General features: G+C 40.6%; 1 protein-coding gene across 3 annotated transcripts in view; it reads right to left on the bottom strand.

Moving 5' to 3' along the window:
• Window positions 1–1,583: 1,583 nt before the first annotated feature.
• USP54 (ubiquitin specific peptidase 54) overlaps window positions 1,584–23,224 on the bottom strand; it is a 51,837-nt gene continuing 30,196 nt past the window's right edge. Inside the window, exons 11-22 of one of the 3 annotated variants that reach the window (XM_009809924.2) lie at window positions 22,046–22,177; window positions 21,356–21,736; window positions 19,636–19,870; window positions 18,639–18,778; window positions 17,362–17,535; window positions 14,185–14,304; window positions 12,832–13,024; window positions 9,112–10,571; window positions 6,622–6,740; window positions 5,356–5,496; window positions 3,840–4,026; window positions 1,584–3,120 (exon numbers count right to left, since the gene is read on the bottom strand). In XM_009809924.2, coding sequence (XP_009808226.2) covers window positions 2,462–3,120; window positions 3,840–4,026; window positions 5,356–5,496; window positions 6,622–6,740; window positions 9,112–10,571; window positions 12,832–13,024; window positions 14,185–14,304; window positions 17,362–17,535; window positions 18,639–18,778; window positions 19,636–19,870; window positions 21,356–21,736; window positions 22,046–22,177 — 3,941 coding nt within the window. In that variant the 3' untranslated portion in view covers window positions 1,584–2,461. Of the gene's footprint in view, window positions 3,121–3,839; window positions 4,027–5,355; window positions 5,497–6,621; window positions 6,741–9,111; window positions 10,572–12,831; window positions 13,025–14,184; window positions 14,305–17,361; window positions 17,536–18,638; window positions 18,779–19,635; window positions 19,871–21,355; window positions 21,737–22,045; window positions 22,178–23,224 lie in introns of those variants that run through there. The other 2 variants (XM_059820905.1, XM_059820907.1) reach the window with 2 other exon arrangements.

Below are 23,224 nucleotides of genomic sequence, written 5' to 3'. Positions count from 1 at the left end.
TGTTTTGAAACCTGGTAGATAGAACTATGATGATGGAATAAAAACAACAGTTCCCTTCATAAAAAAACCGGGATACCACCAATGATTAAAATGAATTGCATCAACTCAGGATTATTCTGCAGAGCTTTATGGAAGTGTACTTCCTCCTTCACAGTAGCTAGGATTAAAATAAATAAAAAAAATCCAAACATGTACATTTTCTTTATTTGAAAATGTTTTATACTCCGTATTGATTCTTGAAGAGGTGACTTTGTACTTTATTTTGGCAGATTATTTTTTTGGATAATTGAGTTCAAGACTACTTAAGCCTCACGCTGCAACCTGAATATTTTAGAGCTGTATTCAAGCAAAGTGTCAAATACTTATCCATGCCCTCATTTGCATCCTGGGGCTACAGTAACTTTCTCCAACTGCTGAAGGTAACAAAAAGCTGAAAACAAACAGGGGCTGCTTCTGCCCAGATTCCCTCTACTCCAATAGCATCGTTCTACCAATAAGAGAGAGAGAGAGAGAATATGAACAAACTGCAACAGGAATGTTTCTCTCCAAACATCCACCTCTGCATTGCAGTCGCTTCCTAAAACCGTAATTTCTACAGCTAGAAACTTAGCAGTTGGCTATGGCATGTCCATGTGCAGCCAGAGACACTAACAATTCCCTATCTGTTGGGAAACCTTAATCAAATAGTTGTTTCAGTAAAATAACACTCCATTGTTTATATATATAAAAATAGTAAAAAATTAGTACTGTTGAAAATTTCACATTATTGAATTGACAAAACCAGTATGTACAAATGTCAGAAGTCCGTAGGGCTTTTTTGGAGTGGAGGGGTGGAAGAAGAGAGTGCTTTGTTCTGGTAACCACACCTAGTGAGGGCAGTTAAGCACAAAGTGTGCAGCATACTCCCAAATGTAAAACACAATTTAGCATGATGTAGTTACATGAGATTGTAACAATAACAGACATAATGGCAATTATTTAGAAACAATAAACTGAGCAATGACATTTATTGAGATGAATGAGACTCAGACTAAACAGCAAAAACTGATGAAATTCCATCAAGCACTGAAGTGCAAAACCTGAAATTAAAATGAAGACCCTGACTTAGAGCAACAACTAGAGCAGGTTAGCAAGAAGTACCATGCACTAGAGGGCAGCCTAGACCTTCCGCTGCCTGGCTGGGCTAGAATCACCACAGCTGCACCCACTCACAATGTAAGCATGTAACAGAAACCCTCCACATTTTTAAACAATCATAACCACCACACCTGAAACCATCTGCAAGACCAGGAGTGCAACTCCTATTAAAATGGTACTTCTCACTACACCAATAATTTCTAATGACATTTTTCGTGTAAGAGTCCTATCTGCATACACTATGATCTTGCATGGATTCTGTAGTTTTCCCTCCAACAAAGAAGTCTCAAAATACTTTTCAAAGGACACTGTTAATTACTGACCGTTATGAGGGGAAAGTTAAGCACAAAGTAGTGACAAAACACATAAAATCCAGGGAGAAAATTAGACATGTCCTCCAATCTAACTGAGTATTTATTACATAAGCTTTGTTAATGAACTAAACAATTTACTCATGTTTGTTAGCATATAGAAAATAAATCAGCAGTTTCAGGCCAGCTGATGAGTAAAGCCAAATAGTAAAGAAAGCTCATACACAGACAGGTAAACAGAACTATTTTCATAGATTTATTTGAAAAATACTTACAAAAGCAAGTATGTTTGACACTAAAATAGTTAAACTTACTCTGTGTTTACATTGGTGTAATTAAGCGTGCAGCATTAACAGTCTTTTCTGTTTGAAGCATTGTTAGTTTGCTTTAAGGAAGTGAGGAAAATTCTGGTTTACTGATGAACAATATCTCCCTGCCACTTCCTCAGCAGCAACTACAGCTGTGATCTCTCCCCGAGATCTCAGTTCACTGAAAACTGGGTTTGCTTTACTAACTGCCAGCCTACCAAGTGCAGATTTACTGGAACCTGGAAGGTGGGTCAGTTTTTTTCCCCTAGGAAGGAACAGGAGAGAGGAAGGCAAGGAAAACAAAAGGATTGGGTTTTTACGTGAAGAATTTACCAAAGCTACATTTCATGAAAGAGTCCTTAAAAATGTCCTTTTTTTAGTGGCCATCTTCCTTCAAAACATGCACGTACTTCTGAACTCACCCGTAAACCAATGCCCCTGAAGCTTATCATTCCCATAGCACTTTTTTGCTAGGAGAGGCCAGGACTAGAAAAGCTAAGGCTCCCCATCCAGACAGCAGTTCAGTAGTGTCAGAAATTAAATACAGTGCAATTAGTTTCCACATACTGTATAGCTACATTTTAAGACAAAACTGGCACAGATGCTGATAGAAAGAGTTTGCTGTCTCCATGTAATCCATGCTCTAGCAACAGCTATAGTCTGTTCACAGAGTGGTTTATCAGGGCACATGGAGTGGATGGGATCTCACCAGCCATTATTTTGCATGGTGCCAGTAGCTGCTGCTGCTCGAGCCAGCGTATTTCTGTGTGCCTCTGAAGCAGAAGAAAAAGTCCCATCCATCACATGCATTGGCAGCATTAGCCTTCTGCCAGGCTGAGGGGTGTAGCTGTTCTGTCGCCAGTCATCTTCTGGGGGCATATCAACTCTCCTTGGACCCGGGGCCTTAACACAAGAAGGAGGCACAGGACAACCTTGAGAGGCACCGGGATCCCAAGAAGGCTCACGTGGTATTCTTAAAGTGCTGTAGTCTGTGCTGGCTGGTACCCTGCGACTGATGGCATAAGATTCATGCATTTGATGTTGCGAAGGCTGCTGGAGGAAGCCTTCCTGTAAACTCTTGTCTGACTGGCCAGCATGTTTGCCCCAGAACATAGTTTGTTTATCTGGTAATGTGGCTGTTTGCCTGGCAGGGTAGCTCGTGTTCAGCCAATGGCCAGAGACACTTGATGCTCCACCTCCTAAATGCGGATTAACAAGAGGCTTTTGCCCCTGGGAGAGGGTGCCTTTGGGTGCGCAAGGGAGACTCCCATAGCTCAGTGCCACACCTGGGTAGTCTTCACCTTGGAAAGCTTCACCCCTGTCAGGCACAACCAAAAGTTTCTGGATGATGTTGTTCTGATCTCCTGGAAAAAAAAAAGAAAAGAAAAAAAGGTTTGCTTAGTTATATTTTTTGTTTCGTCCTCTCAGAACTTTCAGCTGTGGCCAACAGGTGAGAGAAGAAAAACAGTATCACTTGTACATCCAGTTACTCGTTGACATGCAATTCTGAATAAAAGCTAGCTGTACCCTTTCTAGCATTCACTTTCCTCACTGCATTTCCACAGCTGCTGTCACAGACTTCAGATTTCTTTAATAGTCCTTGTGTCATCAAGGAGGAGCCCAACAAAATATTTCAAGGCTGGTAGATGAAACTGGTTTTGACAGCTGTCACAGGGAAAATAATTCTCACACAGGAATTAGTTCTTTCTATTGGCACAATTACATGTGTGATCTGCTTGAATAAGTAGCTTGTGGAAGTACTCACATATATGAGAACAAAGTGGTGGGTCTTACTGCTACTTTTACACTAAAGAAGATACCTCACAAAAATGTGAGTATAATTTTATATAAAGTCATCATAATGTTTCCATAACAATTATTCCCTTTTGTTATGTTCACTTAGCACAGAATCATGGAACAACTCAAGAGGGCAGAGAAGAAGAAAAAGAATGTGATGCGTCCTTCCAGATTTCTGGAGGAATTCAGGCAGATGGTGAAACGTCATTATGAAAGACAAGATCTGAAGAGTTGTATTTCAGCAATATTTCTGATTGTGAAGGAGGGTGAAAAGTCCTGTGATTACCTGACGGTTTACGTGCCTTGCCCACCATGCTGGGCATCAGTACATCATGGGTTAGGTGCTGCACCTGGTTTGGGTTGTGCTGGGGATCAAAGGGAAACACAGGAGGATCATGGGGGAAAGGAAGGGAAGTGGAGCTGGAAGAACGGTGGCTGGTGTCCGCTGGCATTTTCCTCGTATTTGGTGCTTCCTTTTATAAAATGAGAGAGGAGAAGAAAAGAAAATAAAATGATGAGTAAACACAGAGTTGGGTTGAATCAAGCAAAGATGGTGTTGATGCAAGGAAAGGGATGAGTCACTGGAACAAAAACATGCATCTGTATGTGAAAAAGAAATACAAATAAAAACTCCATCAATTCAGTAAGGCTCTTACTGCAGTGATGGGCTACTTAGGAGGATCATTTGACTGGAAATATACCAAGGAGAAAAATCCAAAACAAACGCAAACCAGTCATGGAGGTTTGGTTTACAAACTGTATCCACAGAATGATGGCAGACCTGTCAGCATTGGAACTGCCATGCTATGCAAGCCATGAAATAAAGAAGGGTATTGCTGATCCTTCCTTCCTATTTTCTAGCAGGCTTTACTGAAAGCTCTGATTCCGGAGTACAAACAGATTTAGCTGTTGCAGCTGAAGAATTTACCAGTGCTCTACCATTTCCCTCTATTAGGGAGTACCTACCCCAAAGCAGGGATGGCTGAAAGGCACGATAACAAACCATCACAGACTTGAGCCCAGTGACTAACTTAAAGAGTGGTGACAGACAACCATCCTGTCAGACCAACCAGTCTACGTAACTGATTTTACAACTGAGACTCTTCTACACTTATTACGCAGTTGGTTTCAAATCAAAACTTAAACACAGTTCGCAAAAAATTCAATCCACACCAAACCTTCACATTATAATCTGGCTATGTTGCTAAACACCAACAATAATCTGTTACTGTTTTCCTCACCAGCAGTTTTAACTTGCACCTAACACTACTTAACAGAGATAACAAAGGAAAAAAATCAATCTCCCTATTTTTAGCTACTTCCTGTATGTAACTGGCTGCATGTTATGTACCGAGTCTTGAATTGCCTCCCCTTTATGCTTACTTTTACTTTCTAAAAATCCTACTTGCTGAGTATACCCACAAGAGAGCAGAAACTTTCACATTGTTAGTGGTGTCTTTTTAAAATTATAGGTGTATTAGAAGCTTTCTTGAAAATAAGTCAACTGAAAAAATGATTATACTGGATGTCTTCGTATACTGTCAAGTAATATTAGCTCACATGCTTATCAGCTGCAGCAGGTACTACTCTGCAATGATTCCTCCAGAAGATGGCTTTGTACTTAAATAAAAGCTCATTCTGCTTGAAAAAGAGAACAAAAATTCACAAAGACAAGCTTTCGTCATGGCTTATTATTTAGCTGTCTGCTGTCTTGTTTGTTAACTACTAAATGCAGACAGAGAAAACAGCAACCCTACACACAGACGATGGCTCTTTGGAAAGCTGCACATCATTCTACTTACAAAACTGTGAGAAGAGACCAAGGTCTCTTCTCTGTTTGAGATGACTGTCCCACTGAGACTGCGAGCAATGCGACGGAAATTCTCTGCACTGTACATTTCCTCCTCTTCTGGTTCCCTGCTATGTTCTCCGGTATACATGACCTGCAGATGATAACACACATTTCAGAAAAGGCTCCCCATAATATCAATTTTGTATAATAATTATAGGAAGAGATCAATATAAATCTAATAGACTACTTATACTTCAATGAAACTCCATGACCTTCTCTTGTTCGAAATCCTTCATTCAAGTACTACCTTGAAAACTTACAGCAAATGGGTCTGTTTGGACCTGGTGATCAAAAATATTATTCCTCATAGTCTTTGTTTCTTTAGTAAATATATGCTGATTGACTTGTCTAAGTGAGAGTCATTCTTTTATAAATATCTAAAGCCAGGACAAAAAGTCTCTACTGGGATGAATCTACCTAAAGGACTGACTGCTGCTACAGGTATCACTGCCCCTGTAGAGATAATCATGGCTGCAACTGACAGCCATCCTATGATACAGTCCTATGGTCTTCTCGTAACTAAAAAAAAAAATCTAGGGTTATTTGATGAATGCTGGAAGCTTGTTAATCTTATGTTAGCAAGGGAAATGCTTATTCCTTCTTTCTTTTTCTCTATTCCACATAAGCAAGACCATTTAAGCTCCCTTTAAGGAGTACGAAAGTATTATAGGAAACATCATTTCCTCTTGAAAATACCTTTTTTGTTTGCTTGTTTTCATGTACAGGCACTGATATGTAACTGCCAGTTATTTAAACAGTTTATCCCCAGAAAAAAAAGAAAAAGCATCTTCTCCCACTCTGAGGTGACCAACTACCAACTGTAGCAAATACCAAATTATCCCCCATTTTCAAAATATGTAGTGACAGTCTGTGCCCCTGCAAGTGGTAACATCCAGAAGCAGTTATCGTAAGTTGTGATGCAAGGCAGTTCATGTCAGTATGTTCAAAGAGACTAGATCTTAAACTTTTTAGGGGTATGTTCCTCAAAGTCAGAATTTAGATAATTTGATTGCATCCAAGCTGCATGTAGCATGAGTCACTCATCTTTTAGCTAATTAATCCTGAGCTAGACTGCACTTAAAATTCTCTCTAACATTAGTATCAATGACCCCAGTACCTTTTTCAAAATATATTCCATTTCTCCCATCGTAAATTCTTTCACTTGCACAGGCCAAGCCCTTCCCCCTCTAGCACATCTTAAGTAAAAACATGTCACCTTGGAGACAGAAGAGACAGTGGATCCACACAGACTGCGCTCGATCTCCGCTGTTGGGGTTTTCGAGAGACCCATGCCAGCTATAGCATGCAGCTTCCTCACATTCAGGTTCGCACAGACTGGGAAGGAAAATGCTATGATTAAATTCAACGCTTGACTGCACATTATGGGACATTTCTGTCTTAGGTCTGACTCCAGCGAAGACAGACAGACTATACACGCAGAACGAGAAGTCATCAGAGAGCCTTTGAACATTAATACATAAGCTAACTCTGAACATTTCAAGGGGAGACGGTCTATCAGGATACTCATGCCTGTTTCACTTGCCCTTTTGCAGGCTGCTGGGGAGCAGTTAATTGAAGTATTTAGGTGGTAAATGATTTAACTGCACATCAGCACTTGTTTGATACAAAGGTGAGATAGTTTAGTGTCCCAAAGGGACAGAAAATCAGCTACCAGGAGCAAGTTACCTAAAGTTACTTGAGATTAACAAGACTCATCAGCTTTAAGTTCCCCACACATTCCCCTGCTTGTTCCCACTCAATGCTAGTTTGTCAGCCATTTGTTGTGCTGATTAAACAGTTAAAAGTGTTATTTTTAACTAGGACTGCTACAGCTACTTCACTTCAGTGTAATCCCCACCAACCAGTTATAATCCTAAAATTTCTCATGGAATAGACAGGCAGATGGATGGCCTAATAAAAAGGGTCACAGGGAATCTCTCTATAAAGGAAGAAAGGTGATATGCTGGTAATGACACATTTTCTGCATTGAGGTGGCATTTGGAGGATCAGGTCTTTGCTTTAATCTCTGTTGTAAAGTTCCAGTAATGAAACAGAGGTATTTTCACCTCTGAATGCAAAAGATCTGACAAAACCAGTTGATATGGGGCAGAAAGCTTAAACAGCATTTGCAAATGAATAGGTAATCCAAGTTAAAAGTGAGAAAGAGCTGTCCTAGACCCACTCAGGTGATTTTCATCCAGTTTATCACAGTAGATGCACTGGTTCAAACTTTTTGTTTTCATAAAGAATTTGCAGAACACTTAGGAAGAAACATCTGAAAGTCACAGCAAACCAGAAGTAAAGATCTCAAACACAAACTTCACTTTGGAGGAACATCTGTATCTCATAACCCTCATATACATAGTGGGGAAAATAGGCAAGAAAAGTGTCAGCATAAGAAACAGGGCATTTGATGACAGAACTCTGAAGCTCCAGCTAACACTAAAGCAACTGGGCTTTATCCTGTTAGATTTCCAGAAAGAGCCTCCAAAATCAGTAAGCTAAGTAGGAACACATAAGACCTTCTGACTCAAGCCCATGCGAGAGAGTATCTGCAAGGTTGTGAGGTCAGATCTTGCCTAACTCTAAAAGAAAACCAAAGGACAACAAGTGGAAAATGGCCACCTTCGGATGTGTCACCTGCTCTGCCAGTGGACTGCACGACAAGAGAGTTTCATAGAAAACACGAGCTGTTGAATAAAAGCCTGTTCAAGAGTTTACTGCAGTATTAACTCTGGTCACAGCCAGGCTTGGTTTGTCAGAAATGACGGAGGCTCCACCTCCATGGGTGCAGGGCAGGGGAAAACCTGTCTTGTGTATATATTGCAATATATATCACATCTCTCTATATCTATCTATCTCTCACTTTGGTATCCATCAAGTTTCAGGCTGCTTTGTAATTAACCAGAAAATTCGTAGCTCTAATGCTATGACATGGATTATAAAGAAATTGACTTCACTTATGCTAAGCAGAGAATCAAGGTTGCCCTATCTCAGGCAGGAGATTAGATCAGCTTAAGTGCAACCAGACTGCTGTCATCAGACTCTAATTTAATGTCTCCAGCAACAGCTGGATGTTCTCACCAACAGCAACAGAATCTGTTCATTTTCTTTCAGCACCACTGATCCAGAAGGTCTCAAGGATCTTAGTGCAGATCATGTACCCCCAGTGCTGCTTTCACAAGTAATTTTCCAGAACTTAAAGCAGGTAGTCCTTAGCAAAACACAAGTTCAACTCTCATAGATCTGGAAACACTTTTAAAAAGTTATTGCCCTCAACCAGGTACAGACTAAATTTTCAAATACAATACAATCAGTTAAAGTTCACAAATGTGGAGAACATTAACTTCAGGCATAGAAATAGTTCAATAAATTCCAGAGGTGATGTAGGACTTTCAAACAGCAAAATTCAGCAGCCTGACCTAAGCAGCTAGCTTCCTACTTGAAAACAGGATCAATTATTTCTATGTTTCTCTTAACAGATGTTGCTCTCCATTTGCCAACAGCAACAGCTACTCTGTAGCCTCCCCAGGCAGTGCTATCACACTGCTTCTCTGCCTATATAGTTAAGAATGTTTTCAGGGTCCACAACCCGAATCTTTCTGCATCTGTGCACAAGTTCATGCCCATTTAACTGAATCAACTGGAAAACATACCTGGAGTACACAGGCAGGTCAACCAAGAAAAACAGCTGCATCGTTCTTACCTGATTGGTCAAATGGATACCTAGCACTGTCCTGTCTTCCCAAGAAAGGCCTAGTGGCCTGAGATGCCTGCAGACTAGTCTGATAGAGGGATTCCAGTTCTGAGAGCTCCTGTTCTGTGTCTTGATTCCACTGTGGATGCAGATGTACTGGGATCCTGCTCAAGTCATCTCCAACTGCTCTCTGATCAGAAAGGGGTGGACTCCTCCTCCCAGGTACAGGAAGCCATTCAGTATTCTTATTAGCCTTCTGAGAACTGTAATACCTAGTAACATTATCCACCCAACGGTCCACAGGCATAGAGGCAACCATGCTACTAGTAGCTCCATCATCCACCTGTTTCATTCCTCCATCATGACAGTGCCTTTCCAGGTAGGGTGCAGGGTCTGCTATATTCTGTCCACCTCTTCTACACAGCTCTTCACTGTGAGAACAAATACTCTTAGAAGCAACATGTTGGACACTAAAACCCTCCAAAGAAACTACCCCATCCCTAATATCCACAGTTGAATGTAATTTTTCAGAAGACTGGTTTTTGTTCTCTTGGTTTTGATGGATTAGCTGTCTGTAACCAGAGGATGAAGAGTTGATGAAAGATTTTTGTGTTACCTTTGGAGACTTCTCATCCTGACACACTGCAGCAATCCAGCCTTTTTCATGAGTACCTTTTCTCTGGGAGACTGCATGCATTTTCTGAAACTGCTCTGCCAAGGAGCGAACATGTCCCTTCGTACTAAAAGCCCCAGATTTGCAACCTTCTGCTGTGCCATATTCGTCCTGTGAAGGTAATAAAACCTCATGGCTGTTTGCTCTGGAGTACTTATTTGTTTTCTGCAAAGGATCCAAGGAGCACTGCTGTGTAGGGGATGAAATTGCAGGGGTCATTGCATGATAGGCCCCTAAATGATCAATGCTGGGCCGCACTGGAGAGCTTGCAAGTTTGGAACAAGGACTGTGCTGGCTATCCTTTTCAGGAGATGCTGCTTGTGGTGGATGTGGACAGGGAAACAGTGTAGGCAAAGACCCAAAGTTTATTGTGTTAGCCTTGGATTTGTACTGAGGTGTGAGAATAGGTGTTATGTTACGAATCTCTTCTAACTTGCTGCTACTGCAGCATTCCCTATAGTCTTTTGGCCCTGTGGTTGTGGTGTCAGCAAATTCCACACTATGGTGGGCATCATTCTCAGTTCTTGCAGACCTCTCTGTCAGCCCTTGCCTATAGGGAAAAGAGGGAACTTGGTCATGAAAATCAGCAGAAGCAGACTGGAAGTTTGGAGAGATCCTGTTGGATGGATTGCTTTCAGAAGGGGGCAAGGAGGAAGACTCTGGATATAATGATGAGTGCAATTCATGGCAGGAAGCAGGTGGGTGGAAGAAAGAACTGGACCCAAATTCCACTTCTTTGTTGGGTTCCAGTGGTACCTCCTGGCTCAGCAGTACTTGGAGCGGGCCAGTCTGTTCACTAAAACACACAGAAGGGTAAATGATTAGCAGTAGTCATTGCTTACGTTTATCCCTAGGGTGCAGAACTTGCACTAGGTGACATACACCTCAACACACTTCCCTTTGCTAATGGTATTCAGATGAAGACTTTGCATTAATTCAGTAGATACAGTGTTAGTCCTTTGCTTCTAACCGTGTTAGTCCTTTGCTTCTAACCCTGATTTCCTACTGTAACTGATCTACTGAATCCATTTCATATTTTTAAGAATATTTTGCTACCATTAGGCTCTGTATAAAGTATTCCTGTACAGCACCCTAGGCACTTTAACCAGCAGACTGAGCGTGTGGGTAGGGATAACTGTAAGAATCGTAAAAACAGAATTTATGTAAAATAAAACAACTGTTTCCAACATTAACACCTTAGATATTTTTGAAAATACTTTGGACATTTTCATGATCTGAACATGAACTGACGATTTTTCCATAAGGTCCCCTCTCTCCAGGCAACTTCATGAAGAATGACTTGACAAATGGAAGGAACAGGTTGAAATCTCTCTCATATCATCTTTGTATTCTAATCTTTGAGATATTTATCCAACACATTAAATAAAATTCAAGCTAAATTTATAACTATTATTTAGTAATAATTTGTATTCTAAGCATACTTCTAAAAATAAGTTGTATTCTTTTATGTACCAATGCAAGACAATTACATCCTTGAGTCATACATGTCCTTGGCATTTTTCTGCATTTAGTTAGCATTTTAATACGCAGACAGAAAAAACAGTACCAAGTCCACGTGCGTGTGAGAAAATGACAGGCTACCAACAGCTCAGAGAACTTAAGGAAACTGTAACATCATTGCTTTGTTTCCTCCTTGAGATACATAGAATTAAAGTTATCATGAAGATCTAGTTGGTATGTGTAGCAGGATGACCTTGTCTGTGAGTAATGGCAAACTTTGCACCATCTACAATGTTATTTATATCAATGCAACAGTAAAAAACTCTAGCTATGAAGAGATTCTTTTCATTGGGTGAGATATTAACATTTGGTTGGATATAACTTTTTGCAAAAGTAATGTTCTTTTCACAGAGCAGCAGTGAGCAAGTTCAGCATTAATAAAATTAGTTTACAAGGTTTCTTTCTTTCATTTTCGTAGAACCTTCCAAAATGCATAATTTGGATTCTGCGTCTCTGTTGTAAAAAAGGATATAATGGACTCTTGATTGACAAAAAGATCAGCCCTCATTACATGTAATTCAGCTACTGCAGGAAAAGAAAAGAACATTATGAACTATAGCCTGGCAGGTGTGCAAGTTAACTGAGTTTTAGTATATAGCTGTATGTGGCATTTTAAAAAAAGGAAAAGAAAAAGGATTCTCATCTGAGATTTCATCTAAGCTTCTGACAAATACAACATGTAAGAAAGGAGAGAGGGAAGAAAAGTAACAGTTCAAGAAACAGCCTAGAAATTGGATAGGGGTGGTCTAGTGCTAGGAGGGAATGGCATGGGAAGAAATAAGGATTAAGCTGCATGATAAAGAGGATAGGAAGAAAGGATCAGTTACGGCAGAGAGTTAATTATGCTATAGTTGTAAGTCAGTATGGAAGAAAGAATCATGAAGAGACACTGAAGAGGCTGCTAAGCCAGGCTACAGGATGCTGGGAAGCACAGAAAGAAAATGAAGAATGATACAGGATCAGGGAGAATAGTCAAGGTGACAGGATCAGGATCTGGATCCAAGAGTTGTACCAGTGCACCACTAGAGAGGTGGACTAGAAAGAAAAGATCAGTGTACTTTCAAACTACAGAGCACTAAAACTGGTTGCTGTTCCCAACATAAAAGCAATTATAGCAAGATTTTTACTGTAGTACACTCTTGCTGACTGAGTCCTGAAACTGCTCCTGATTGTAAACAATTGCACATTTCATCCTAACACACCCTGCCTTTTTAGCCAGGTTATTGTCTGTTGTATTCTTTCCCCTCGTGCATAAAATATCGATGAGTTACAGGCACCGACTGCTACAATTCTCTGTCACAGGTCACATTCTGAACATGTGCACATTGAACTATTCTATAAAGAGTGGGGGGGGGGGAAAAAAAGGGTAGTTCACCATCTTATAATAGGATTTGACCTAAAGAAGAAAGGAATAGGAAGTAACACTGTAGGATTTGGACTATCCAGAGGAATATATATAGTTTGCTATTTCCTTCCAGACTGCACTGCTCATAGATGCAGCTCAGATCTGGGTCTAGGTGATATACTTGGACTACCTTGTAGACTGGGCCATGGTGCCGCCCTGTGGTGGGTGGCAGGCTGGCGGCGGCAGCGGCTGCGATGGCTGTTGGTGCTGCATGCGATCCTGGAGGCTCCGGGCTTTTCGGATACTGATTTGCAGCTTCTTATCGACTAGGGCTCTGCTGTGAGTGCTAGCGCTGGCATCATGCATGGCAAGTCTTAGTTTAGCTAAAATGCAAAAGAAAACATAGCAGAAAACAAACAGAAAAAAGGAATAAAATTGAAAAAGAAAAAAAAGAAAAAAGATGCAGCAAGAACATAAAACATGGACCATGCAAATACTGCCACAAGAGTTCACAAGGATGCTATTGTTTCCATTAATGCACATTCAGCTTAGCCAGGTGTCCAAACACATTAATTGAAACTAAACCAAAATAAAGTAAAAAAAAAAAATTATCCATGTTTTAGCCCGACTTCTCATCCCCTTCACACAGGCTCTTTCCAACCCTGCCACACTGATGCTTCATTCTGTCATCTACCCTTCTTCTGTATCCTCCCAGAACTCCCTTTATGTGCAGGAATACTCAGCTGGGATTTGAGATGCAGCATATACCTTGCTGGAATGGAAGCTAATAGAGCTCTCGCAACAGCTGTATGCTGTGCCTCTTATTCTGCAGTCCATAAGAGCTGATTTCTAAATGCAAATGCACAGGAGCTACCCACTCTGTCTGCAGCCATTCCATACAGACAGAGAGGAGCATGGGGTGAGACAGCCAGCCAGTCATAATGGAAAAAGATCAAAAATAAAACGAAATCACATAGCACACATTCTCAAAGGTCACAATGCATTTAAGCACTTCAATGTCCTAATGCTTTTTTCTTCATGAAAGTCAGGTACAGCATAGCTCATTTCTGTTAATGCAGAGGACTCAAGAGTGCGCTACCATTTTCTTCCTACACTACACCTTCTATGAGAAACAGGGGAACTTAATGCCCTTTGTAATTTGGTCTGAGGATTGGGAAAAATTGTTAATTGAGGACTGAGTGGCAGGGGGAGTTACCTACTAGGTGCTTGCCAAAATTCACCATTTAGCACCAAAATGGGCACATCAGCACCCCAGTGCTGTTACTGCCATAGTGCTGGAGAGAACAACAGAAATGGATGCAAACATGAAAAAAAACAGAGATCAAGAGGAATAGGACTAAAGCCCCCAAAAAGGGAATGCTTGAAAACAGGAAAGATTCTGTCTCCCTGCACATTCCTAAAGACCAGCTGGATCCCCATATTACTACCTGACCATTTAACGTGATTCAATGTTTCAGACTTTTTTCTATGATATTAGTAAACTGTCAAAAGCTCAATAGCTCAAGCGGTTAGAGTTACTTACATATAGCTTCATTACAGAGAGCCAAAGCTGCAGCACAATCCCCCTTCTGCTCCTGATTCAGCGACTCTTCAAAGATTGAATCTGCCTCCTGCATCGACTTCTCAAAGCCATCACTCCTCCCTGCAATGGGCAGCACCCTTCATTTTGGTTTCATTTATTGCAGAACCCTCACTTACCCTCATCCCATTTGTGATTGCCAAATTCTTCCACATACAGAGTCTCACAGAGGCTGCACATATCACAGACCACACCACCTAACCTTCCCTAAGCAGAAGTACAACTTGAGCACCCCGGTATGCTTGACATCCACACAGTAAAACAATGTGAACCACATTTTTTTCCTCAAATTTTTCTTACTTGAGAGAGTTGTACTGTCTTACTGTATTACTTTCAACAGTCTAAATCAGTACAAAAGGTGGTATAGACATATCACAGAGTCAGTTCAGATGACTTCTGTCAAGTAGGAATTAATCTAAATTTAGAATTAAATCTAAACCAAAATACATCAGTAAAAGAAATACAGCAGGTCAGGGCTTTCCTTGTACATTATCTTAAGTCCCCTGCCAAAAATCATCTGACTCTTCTTCAGATATCCAATCACTTCCATACAAAATGGAAACAAACTGAAACAACTGAGATGTCTGGAGAACAAAAAACTCAGACTTGAGTTTGAGTGTGCCTGCACGAAATACTTCTACAAACGTGTGTTCAGTGCATACACTCAACTGCTGAAAGAGACATATAGAATATGAGAACCCAACAGCCTTGTAGCTTTAGGAGGAAAAACACATGTGTAAGAAGCCAAGAAGAAAGGGACAATTGTCAAGAATTCTTTTTGCAACAATTTAGAAAACAGTATTGGAGAAGAGAAGGGTAAGTCATCCTTGGACACAAAAGAGAAAGATGAAACACTGTGTCCTGGCATCAGAACATCCAATTCTGAGAGTAGGAAATGCCCAAATAGTCTGGTCTCCTCTATTAGGCATTATGCAAGTTATGCACTAAAATGTATACGTTCAAGTGAGGCAGGGGAAAACAGAAAATAAAACTTGACTTTTTGTTCTGTTTAAGGGTGGGTTTTTTTAACAGAATGTCTCTGTCATTGTGGTAGAGAACATGAGTATCTTTATCAGCCAACAATAAATCATGTTTTCTCAACTTGTATAACATATGCTATGGCCTGGCCTGCTCCCCAACACTCTCGTGCACAGATGCAAACACAAACTCTCTTATACCATAAACCCCAAAGAACTTGCATGAAAAGCAAGTACTGCAGAGAGAAGTCAGAGTTGTTAGAGCAGTGAGTTAATGAAGCAGCACATTCAGTTTCAAAATCAAGGCTACTGAGGCTTGTAATCAAGGCCAGTATACTAAAGTTAGCTTTCTTTGCATGAATTTAGCAGTTTACTTGAGGGAAAATGAGTCACAAGTGTTCTAGAGTTCTGTGTACTTCCAGGCAGTCAAGCAGTCTGTTAATGTTAAGCTATTACATCTCTGACTGGGGTGGGGAAAGGCTTAAAAGGAATAAACAAAAACTTTCCCAGATCTCAAGTCAATGCCTGTAAACTCCTCAAACGTTCTATTGAAGTCTTTTTTGATTAAGCATTATTCTAGTTTACTTTCTTTTGAACAAGGAAAAGCTAAGCAATTTTTGCTTTTACCAACTAATACAACAAGAGATCAAAGAGGAATAACATCTTGGAGAATATACTATTTTCTTTTGGGCAGGAGAAGCAGAGAAGACAACATCCTCATGCTCAACAAGAGAGGTTTACTTTTCAATTTTTACATCATTAGCATTTATGTTATAAAAGTAAACACTAATACTAATAAAAAGATATCTGTCTACTCTGGTACATCAGAATTTTTCACCTGGTTACTGGCAGGTCACAGGAGGACTGTAAGGTATAACTAAGTGGCTCACTGATCGTCAGCAAAAATTATAAAAATATTCCCACAGTCAGACATTCTCATAAAGCTCATATTTTTCAGCTGCCATTGACACAGTGACATTCTGGTCACTGAGCAGTTGGCAAGTGGTAGGCTGCAGAGCACTGGCTGTAATGTGCCCAGAGCTGGCATTGCTGTGGGGTGCCCCTCTCCTTCCTCTCTGTCCTGTAGCAGTAAACCAGCATCTCAGCTCTTACCTACAACAGGTTTGAACAAGCAGCATGGGGATAAAAGGAGGCCTGGCAACACAGGAGGACACAGTGGGTTTGCCCCAATCACGCATGCATTTGTGGGAGCAGGGCCTAGGTGTTCACTACACCTTCCTCGGCTCTGCTGACCTACCAACAACCCCCCAGTTAAATGCTCTAGAAGGCTTCAGGCTTCACTCTCTACTGGGTCAGTAGACTTCATCCCACCTTCTCTTTGACTCCCCTCACTGGCTGATGGAGACTGAGAGCTAAAAACAAAGTTGAAGGCTAAAACAAAGACACTACATGTGAATCCTGTCATCAAGTTCCCTCTGCTGTGGCTCCATCCTTCCAATTAAACCTTTTGTGCTACCATCCCCTGCCAGAAATATGAGGAGTCATGGAAGAGACAATCAAACTTAGTATTTGGCTTTTTTCGATTCTTTTTCCTTAGAAAAAGATATGTAAGCTAAACTCAGCTCAGATTTTCAACATTAGATCCAGCTTAAGCCTGCCACAGTACTTGTTCCCATCCCCGTGCCGCGGCTGCACAGCCCAGGGAGAGAGTGGTAAGTACAAGGGCAGGAACAAGCAGAATTGCTTAGGGCAGTGATGCTACCAGAAACAAAACAATTGCCTAAATGGACAAGCTATGCTGTGGGTGGACCTGAGGCATCTGAAAGGTACAAACAGCGCTGCTCATTCCAGAATGTTGGTTGAAGCTTCGTAGTTAAATCTATATATCAATACTACTAATGGTGCATGTCACCACATAAAAATGGAAAGGTGCAAATATATTAAAAAACACCTCTGCATTACTTTGTTGTCTCATTTAAGAAGGAATTCGGTCAAAATACCAAACACAGTTTTTTGCATCCAACAGGTTTGAAATTGATGGTCTTTCACTAACTGAAGGTACAAAATTTTAATGGAGGGGGAAAGAGATAGAGAGAGAGACTTACAATAGGAAATTAAGTTCAAAGGTTCAAAAAACTTCAGCACTACAATCTTGCAAAACATACTGCATTCAAAAAGTTACCCTGATTCTGCAGTTCATCTAGATCCATGAACCTGCTGGGACGGGGATTAAAGCCCATTGCTGCCTCCATTTCCTTTTCTCTTTTTCTGCGTAGCTCTTGTTCATGCGCTCTCCTCGCCACCTCCTCTTGCAATTCATCCAGTTCACTCTTTAAAGGGACAAACATCTCCCCACCTTCCAAAAAAAAAACCCCATATATTTTTTGATAGTAAAATCTCTTAAAGTATCCCTTAAAAGACAAAGAAATATTAATGAAGAATACAATTAACATTAGAAAATAACAGACTGATCAAGCAAAGACCACAGAATTTCAGATCACAAATTTTGCTTTGTTAAGTTTTACTTTTAAAACCCTGCCCAAGCCATTTTGTTTCCAACTGCCTTCTCTGTGTCAGTGACTGGCAGAAATGCTGCAATATTGCTTCAAGCTCCTCTGCAGCACAGCCCATCCCTGGATTCACTGACCCAAGAAACAGCAAACGGAACAGAGTCATTGGAAGAGATAACCCTAAGCTGATGCTGAAATCTTGAGACTTCTTACTGTGCTTGTAATTTGTAAATAATACTATGTCAAATTAGCCAGATCACTAGCTTTAGTAAATAAAATGAATTCCAACTGAGATGCTTTTCATCTAACTGCATAAGCAGATGAAAATGGGAGGAAAATAAAGCATATCAATATCCTAGTCAACACAGCAGAAATCAATCAATCACCATTCTTACTTCAAGTACAACCTGTATTCAAAAAGTGTCTCCTCTCCTCCCTTTCCCTTCCCCAGACATTCTCTGGAATAAAGTATTTGCTCAGAACGATACATAATCAGAATGCATATCTGCAGAAAAGCTCAGCCTTAGCCCAAACATCTTGTAAATATCCATTCTCATTTCTGACAATTTTGAATTTTGTATAGCATTATGAGCTTCTTTTCAGGACTCATCAATCCTACAAAGTTACTATGAGTTATGCTTGGGAAGGTGTTTTCCACTGATGGTAGATGACTGAGTTATGGGAAAGAATAGGAAAAATAGCTTTACTTTATCAGTTAAATCAATACTCAAAAAAGATGCCAGAGCAACATGATCAAAGGAATATTCCAACAAAGTTTTTTGCAACCGCCTTTGGTAAATCTTTTATCTTGTAAAAACTGTGTTATGTTCCTCAATGTTTCTCTTACCTTTCCTCAATTTCACTGTGAAGATAAACATCCAGAAAGTAAAGAACAACTCCAATACAATTCACCTTGCAAAACCACTGCTACCAAGGAAGTGTATCTTACCATTTCCAATGGTGTGTGGGCTGTTTGCCCAGCTCCCAGTTGATGAAGTAGACTCTACTTCCAAGATGCTGCTACTGTGAGACTTTGGGATGTTACGCCAGGCAGGAACCAATCCACCTGCTCGTTTCGTATGAGCATCCCTCCAAGAAGAGATAATTATAGTTTACCATTTTACTAATCTCTCCAGGAGAAATTATATCTACCTTTTTAATCATCACATAAATACTTACTTCCATTTTAATTTCATTAAAAAAAAAGTCTACCATAAGAAAATCTTGGGAGAAACAGGGGAAGAGAAAGTTAATAAAGGGGAAGACAATAATTCTAATCTCCTCCATAAAGAGTATGCAATGCATATTAAAACCATGGTCTGATAGCTGTTCTCAACAGATTCTTACAGCCGAAAATCTACCATTCTGGCCATAAACAGTCCCAGTTTGTGATTGCCTGAAGCTTCCTAAGCCAAGGAGAGAAACACATTGTGCTGCCTATTTATTTTTGCATATAAATATTGCAAGTGTCTTGCAAGACTTCAATGAACCTCTCAAACTGAAAATGTCAAAGATTTCTGTACAAGACTGCTAATTTCTCATTTTCTACAAGGCTTCTATCAAGCAATGGCTTAACTGAAACAAAAAGGTCTATGAGCTGTTCAAAGGACAAGCACAAAGTCTGTTATTTCAGCTGAGTTTTTAAGTCATAGACTAACGGTAGGACTACTTCAGATGCATCATTTTAGTCAACATTTCTCATTCCACTGAACCCCATTTCTTTTCCTTCTCACTAGCAGTAAGCTATCAATATACTGACAAGAAAAGGAATCAAACTCACTCGGTTTCCTATTTCCCTTCTATTTCTCCCCTGCCCCAATAAACCTGTATTACAAGTTAGGAGCGCTGTTTTGCATTTTTTAAAAAAATGTTCTACACCATTATGTAACTTCAAAAAAGAAATCAAGACTTCAATCACTCCAAAAATGAAGTTTGTTGAAATCTACCTGTGGGTGCTTGAGCTTTCAGACAAGGGCATGTCCAGACTAACTGGGCTGTTGCTGTTGCGTTCACTGCTTTCATAGCCAGACTCCATCCTCTGTATTAGATGAGGATGTTGATCCACCACATGATGCTGGGTGCCCCGGCCTAGCATACCACGCTTGTATCTGGTATTTGACTGGCTTGATCTTGTTTCTTGAATAGCGTGTTCCTTCACCTCATTCTCAGTAAGCTCTTTACCTGTCAAGACAAAAGAATATAGCTTGGTAGAAGATCCAAGCTTCAATACTAGCAAATCATCTATACATATGTTAGCTTCTCAACCATGCTTAAGCCAGAAGTGCCGCCTTTAATTTAGCGTAAAACTAGCAATATTAAGCAGAAAAACACCCCAATATTTTCACAGCATTCCTAGTAATATTATGCAATAATCTATTCAACAAATTTATTTTTGAATCTCTCCCCTTTAGTATAACTTACCATATTCCCCCCCACGTAACAATCAAGTCTAGAAAGAAAATCCCTTCCTCCCCATAACAATTTGTATTTGTACAAGATCATTTTACAGTATACCCAACTGTATTTCCAGTTTATATTTGTTATTGTACTGTCATATCTACTTTAGATGCTGCACTTCTTACATTACTTATTGCCACTTATGATTTGATAAGGCTTATATAACATTAGTTTATTGAGGACAGGAAAACAACTTTTTTTTTTTTTTTTTAATTCTTCTTTAGTGATTTCACTGTGTATTCTCACTTGCCTCTTGTTTGGTCCCCTTGCTTCCTTCCCTGGAGCTGCGTTCTCTTCTCCCTTCATCTTCCCTATACAGATTTCTTTATGCTTCGCAATTCTTTTCAACCTTTAACTCCTTCTAGTCGGTATCATCTGTCCCTCCCTCCCTCTCTCCAGGCCCCCAAATTTCTGCAGCACTAACCACAGCTCTACTGCCAGTCACACAAACTTCTGTACTTCAAGCACTATGAGAAGGGAGCGCAGCAGCTCCAGTAGTGTAACAGCATAAAATCCAGGAACTGGTAAACTGTTCCCCCCACCCTTTACAGTTTCAGGAGTACCCTCCACTTGATAGGGAGTAAAATAACTGTTACATTCATTTGCAGACTGAGAAAAGGGAAGTGGGACACTGGGGCAGGGACAACAAAAGATACCCAAAGTTGTTTCACAACAGATTTTATTACCTTCAAAACCAGCAAAGCCGAGGACAAAGGCTCTATGTAGAAGTTGCATAGCTCCTGTGGTGCTAAATGGTCCCAGATAAATCATGACTGGGTGACAGGCTCTTGTCCTCACAAGAACTCAGCACTGATACACAAGGTACTGGCTGCACCATAGTCTGAGCCGTCATGCAAAAATACCACGATGAGCCAGAGAAAAACACAGACCAAATACAAAAGGCCATTCCAAGGGATGAACTTCCAGATACTTAGCAGGCTAGCCCTGTGTCCATTTAAGCAGCGCAGACAGTAATGTTTCCCTTATTATTTCCTTACATGTGAAATTTAGCACACAGAAAGCAAACAGAAGTATCATACATGCAACATGAATACCCACACAGAAACTAGCCTTCAAGGACATGATTCACCACTGACCTAAATGCCACATTCAAAATTTCACTTTCCTACTTCACTTAAAAAAAAACGGATAGTGGAAGATTATAAATTCCACACATGCTGAAATGAATCTTTCTTCTCAAACTCTTACCTGCCTCTTCAGAGAAGGGGATAAGTTGAGTGTAGCCACAATGTTTCCTCTTGTCTTTACTGAAGATGCTGTCTATATTCAGAGACTCTCTTTTGGGTCTCCAGGTTGGCCGGTACCTGCTAGACGAACTGGATTTAGACTCACTACTGGTACTCTCCACTTCCCAGTCTCGAGAGTGTACAGACAGGCTTTTTGAGGGTCGTGTTTCTGCCTGATCCACACTACTCCCTCCACGAGGGGAATTCTGGATGGTTTGAGAAATCTGCTGTGGTCTGCTGTGGATCATATTGCTCACTGTCTCTTTAAATTCCCTCAGCCTGCTGGTGCTGCTGGATGGTTTGGGGGCAGTTCTGGGGGCTTGTTTCTCCTTCAAGGTTTCTCCTGCAGTTTACAGAGACAGCAAAAGCCACAAAAAATAACTTCAGCTTAAACTAGCAGCCCTGCTTGCAGCATCTTCATGCAGACTTCGAAAAGTAGAAAACAAAACAAAGAGCCCCCCAAAAAATTAAAAACACCCCAACTGACACCCCCCAAACAAACAAAAAAAACCAGCCAAAGACAGGCAAAAATACAAAGATGTAAGAAACAAGGAGGGAAATGCATGTACACACTGAGGATCTTAAAAACATGCAGAAAGAGATACTGGTATTGAAGAGATATTGATATTTGAAGTAAAGTAACATCTCTTGCCTTCACTATGGTATCCTGACGACTGAGCCTCATCTCCTTTTCGCCGAGACCGGCTAGAACTCCTCTTACGGTCTGCCAGCAAGCCCTTTTTGGAAACATGTCTCTGATTGCACTCACTGTCAGTCAGGTGCCCTGAAGGACAGAAGAACACAGTAGAGATGACAAGAGCCTTCGGACCGAGTCTTCTGTGTGCTAACAGCAGCAGGGCTCTCCTGCTCCTTAGGAGCTGCAGACGCTCCAATACTAAGTGGCAGGTTTGGGTAAGTTTTTGTATCCGAAAGTTTTTGGTTTTGTCTTGGGGAGGGGAGGGTGTTTCATTTTTAGGGTCATAAAAAAGCAATACAGCCCCTCCGAGGACTCTGGTTAATGAGAGTTCATCCACAGGGAGAGGAAAAAGTTGATTCTGCCTTGTCTTCTAATAGTCTAAGGACATCATTCTCTTGCTGTCTGAATACTTTTTCAGTTTTAACGTCCAGGAACACGAAACTCCTAAGGATAGCTTGCTTGACATTGCTCTGTTGAATGAAGACTCAAACACATGAACGAGTTACCACGTAATAATAAATTACTGCACAACATGAGCTGCTCTGCACTAGCTACCCATCTGCACTCTCTTCGCCTGTATCAAATACTAAGTAATCTGAGTCAACTTAGTCTACAGTGAAGAAGCCTCAGTTGGCTCTCAAGGGCTAAGCCAGCTAATTCACATCTGCCACAAGCTAAGAGCATACACACAAACCATCAACATGGATCAGCTGACGCACGACAACGTTCCCTTACTACAGCTCATGTGTCTGAATGCTAATAATTGTCTCTTGCACACAATTTATTCCCCATTTCCTCACATCAATTGTGAATTAAGAGTATTTGACATCACAAGTTTTCTGTATTGCCTTTTCTTAATTTTATGATTCTCACACATTCACAGTCCTAAACCTGCAAGCACAAACACACGCATGGCTTTACTCACGTGAGTAGTCCCAAGCAGTGATGCAGGATAAGAAGGGAATTTATGAATAAGCTACAAAGACTTTTTTCTAGCCTTTATATCACGAACTTTCACCTTGCATAGAATGATAGCAAAGGAAAATCCCTACTACCCAATAGTGGATTAACAGCCCCCAGACTACAGCGCTGGCTGTTCTGAGCCTTCCCCCTTCTGCAGAAATTAACATAAAA

The sequence above is a fragment of the Gavia stellata genome, chromosome 9 (assembly GCF_030936135.1).
Source record: "Gavia stellata isolate bGavSte3 chromosome 9, bGavSte3.hap2, whole genome shotgun sequence".
Lineage (NCBI taxonomy): Eukaryota > Metazoa > Chordata > Aves > Gaviiformes > Gaviidae > Gavia > Gavia stellata.
This window is presented reverse-complemented; position numbering and strand designations above follow the sequence as displayed.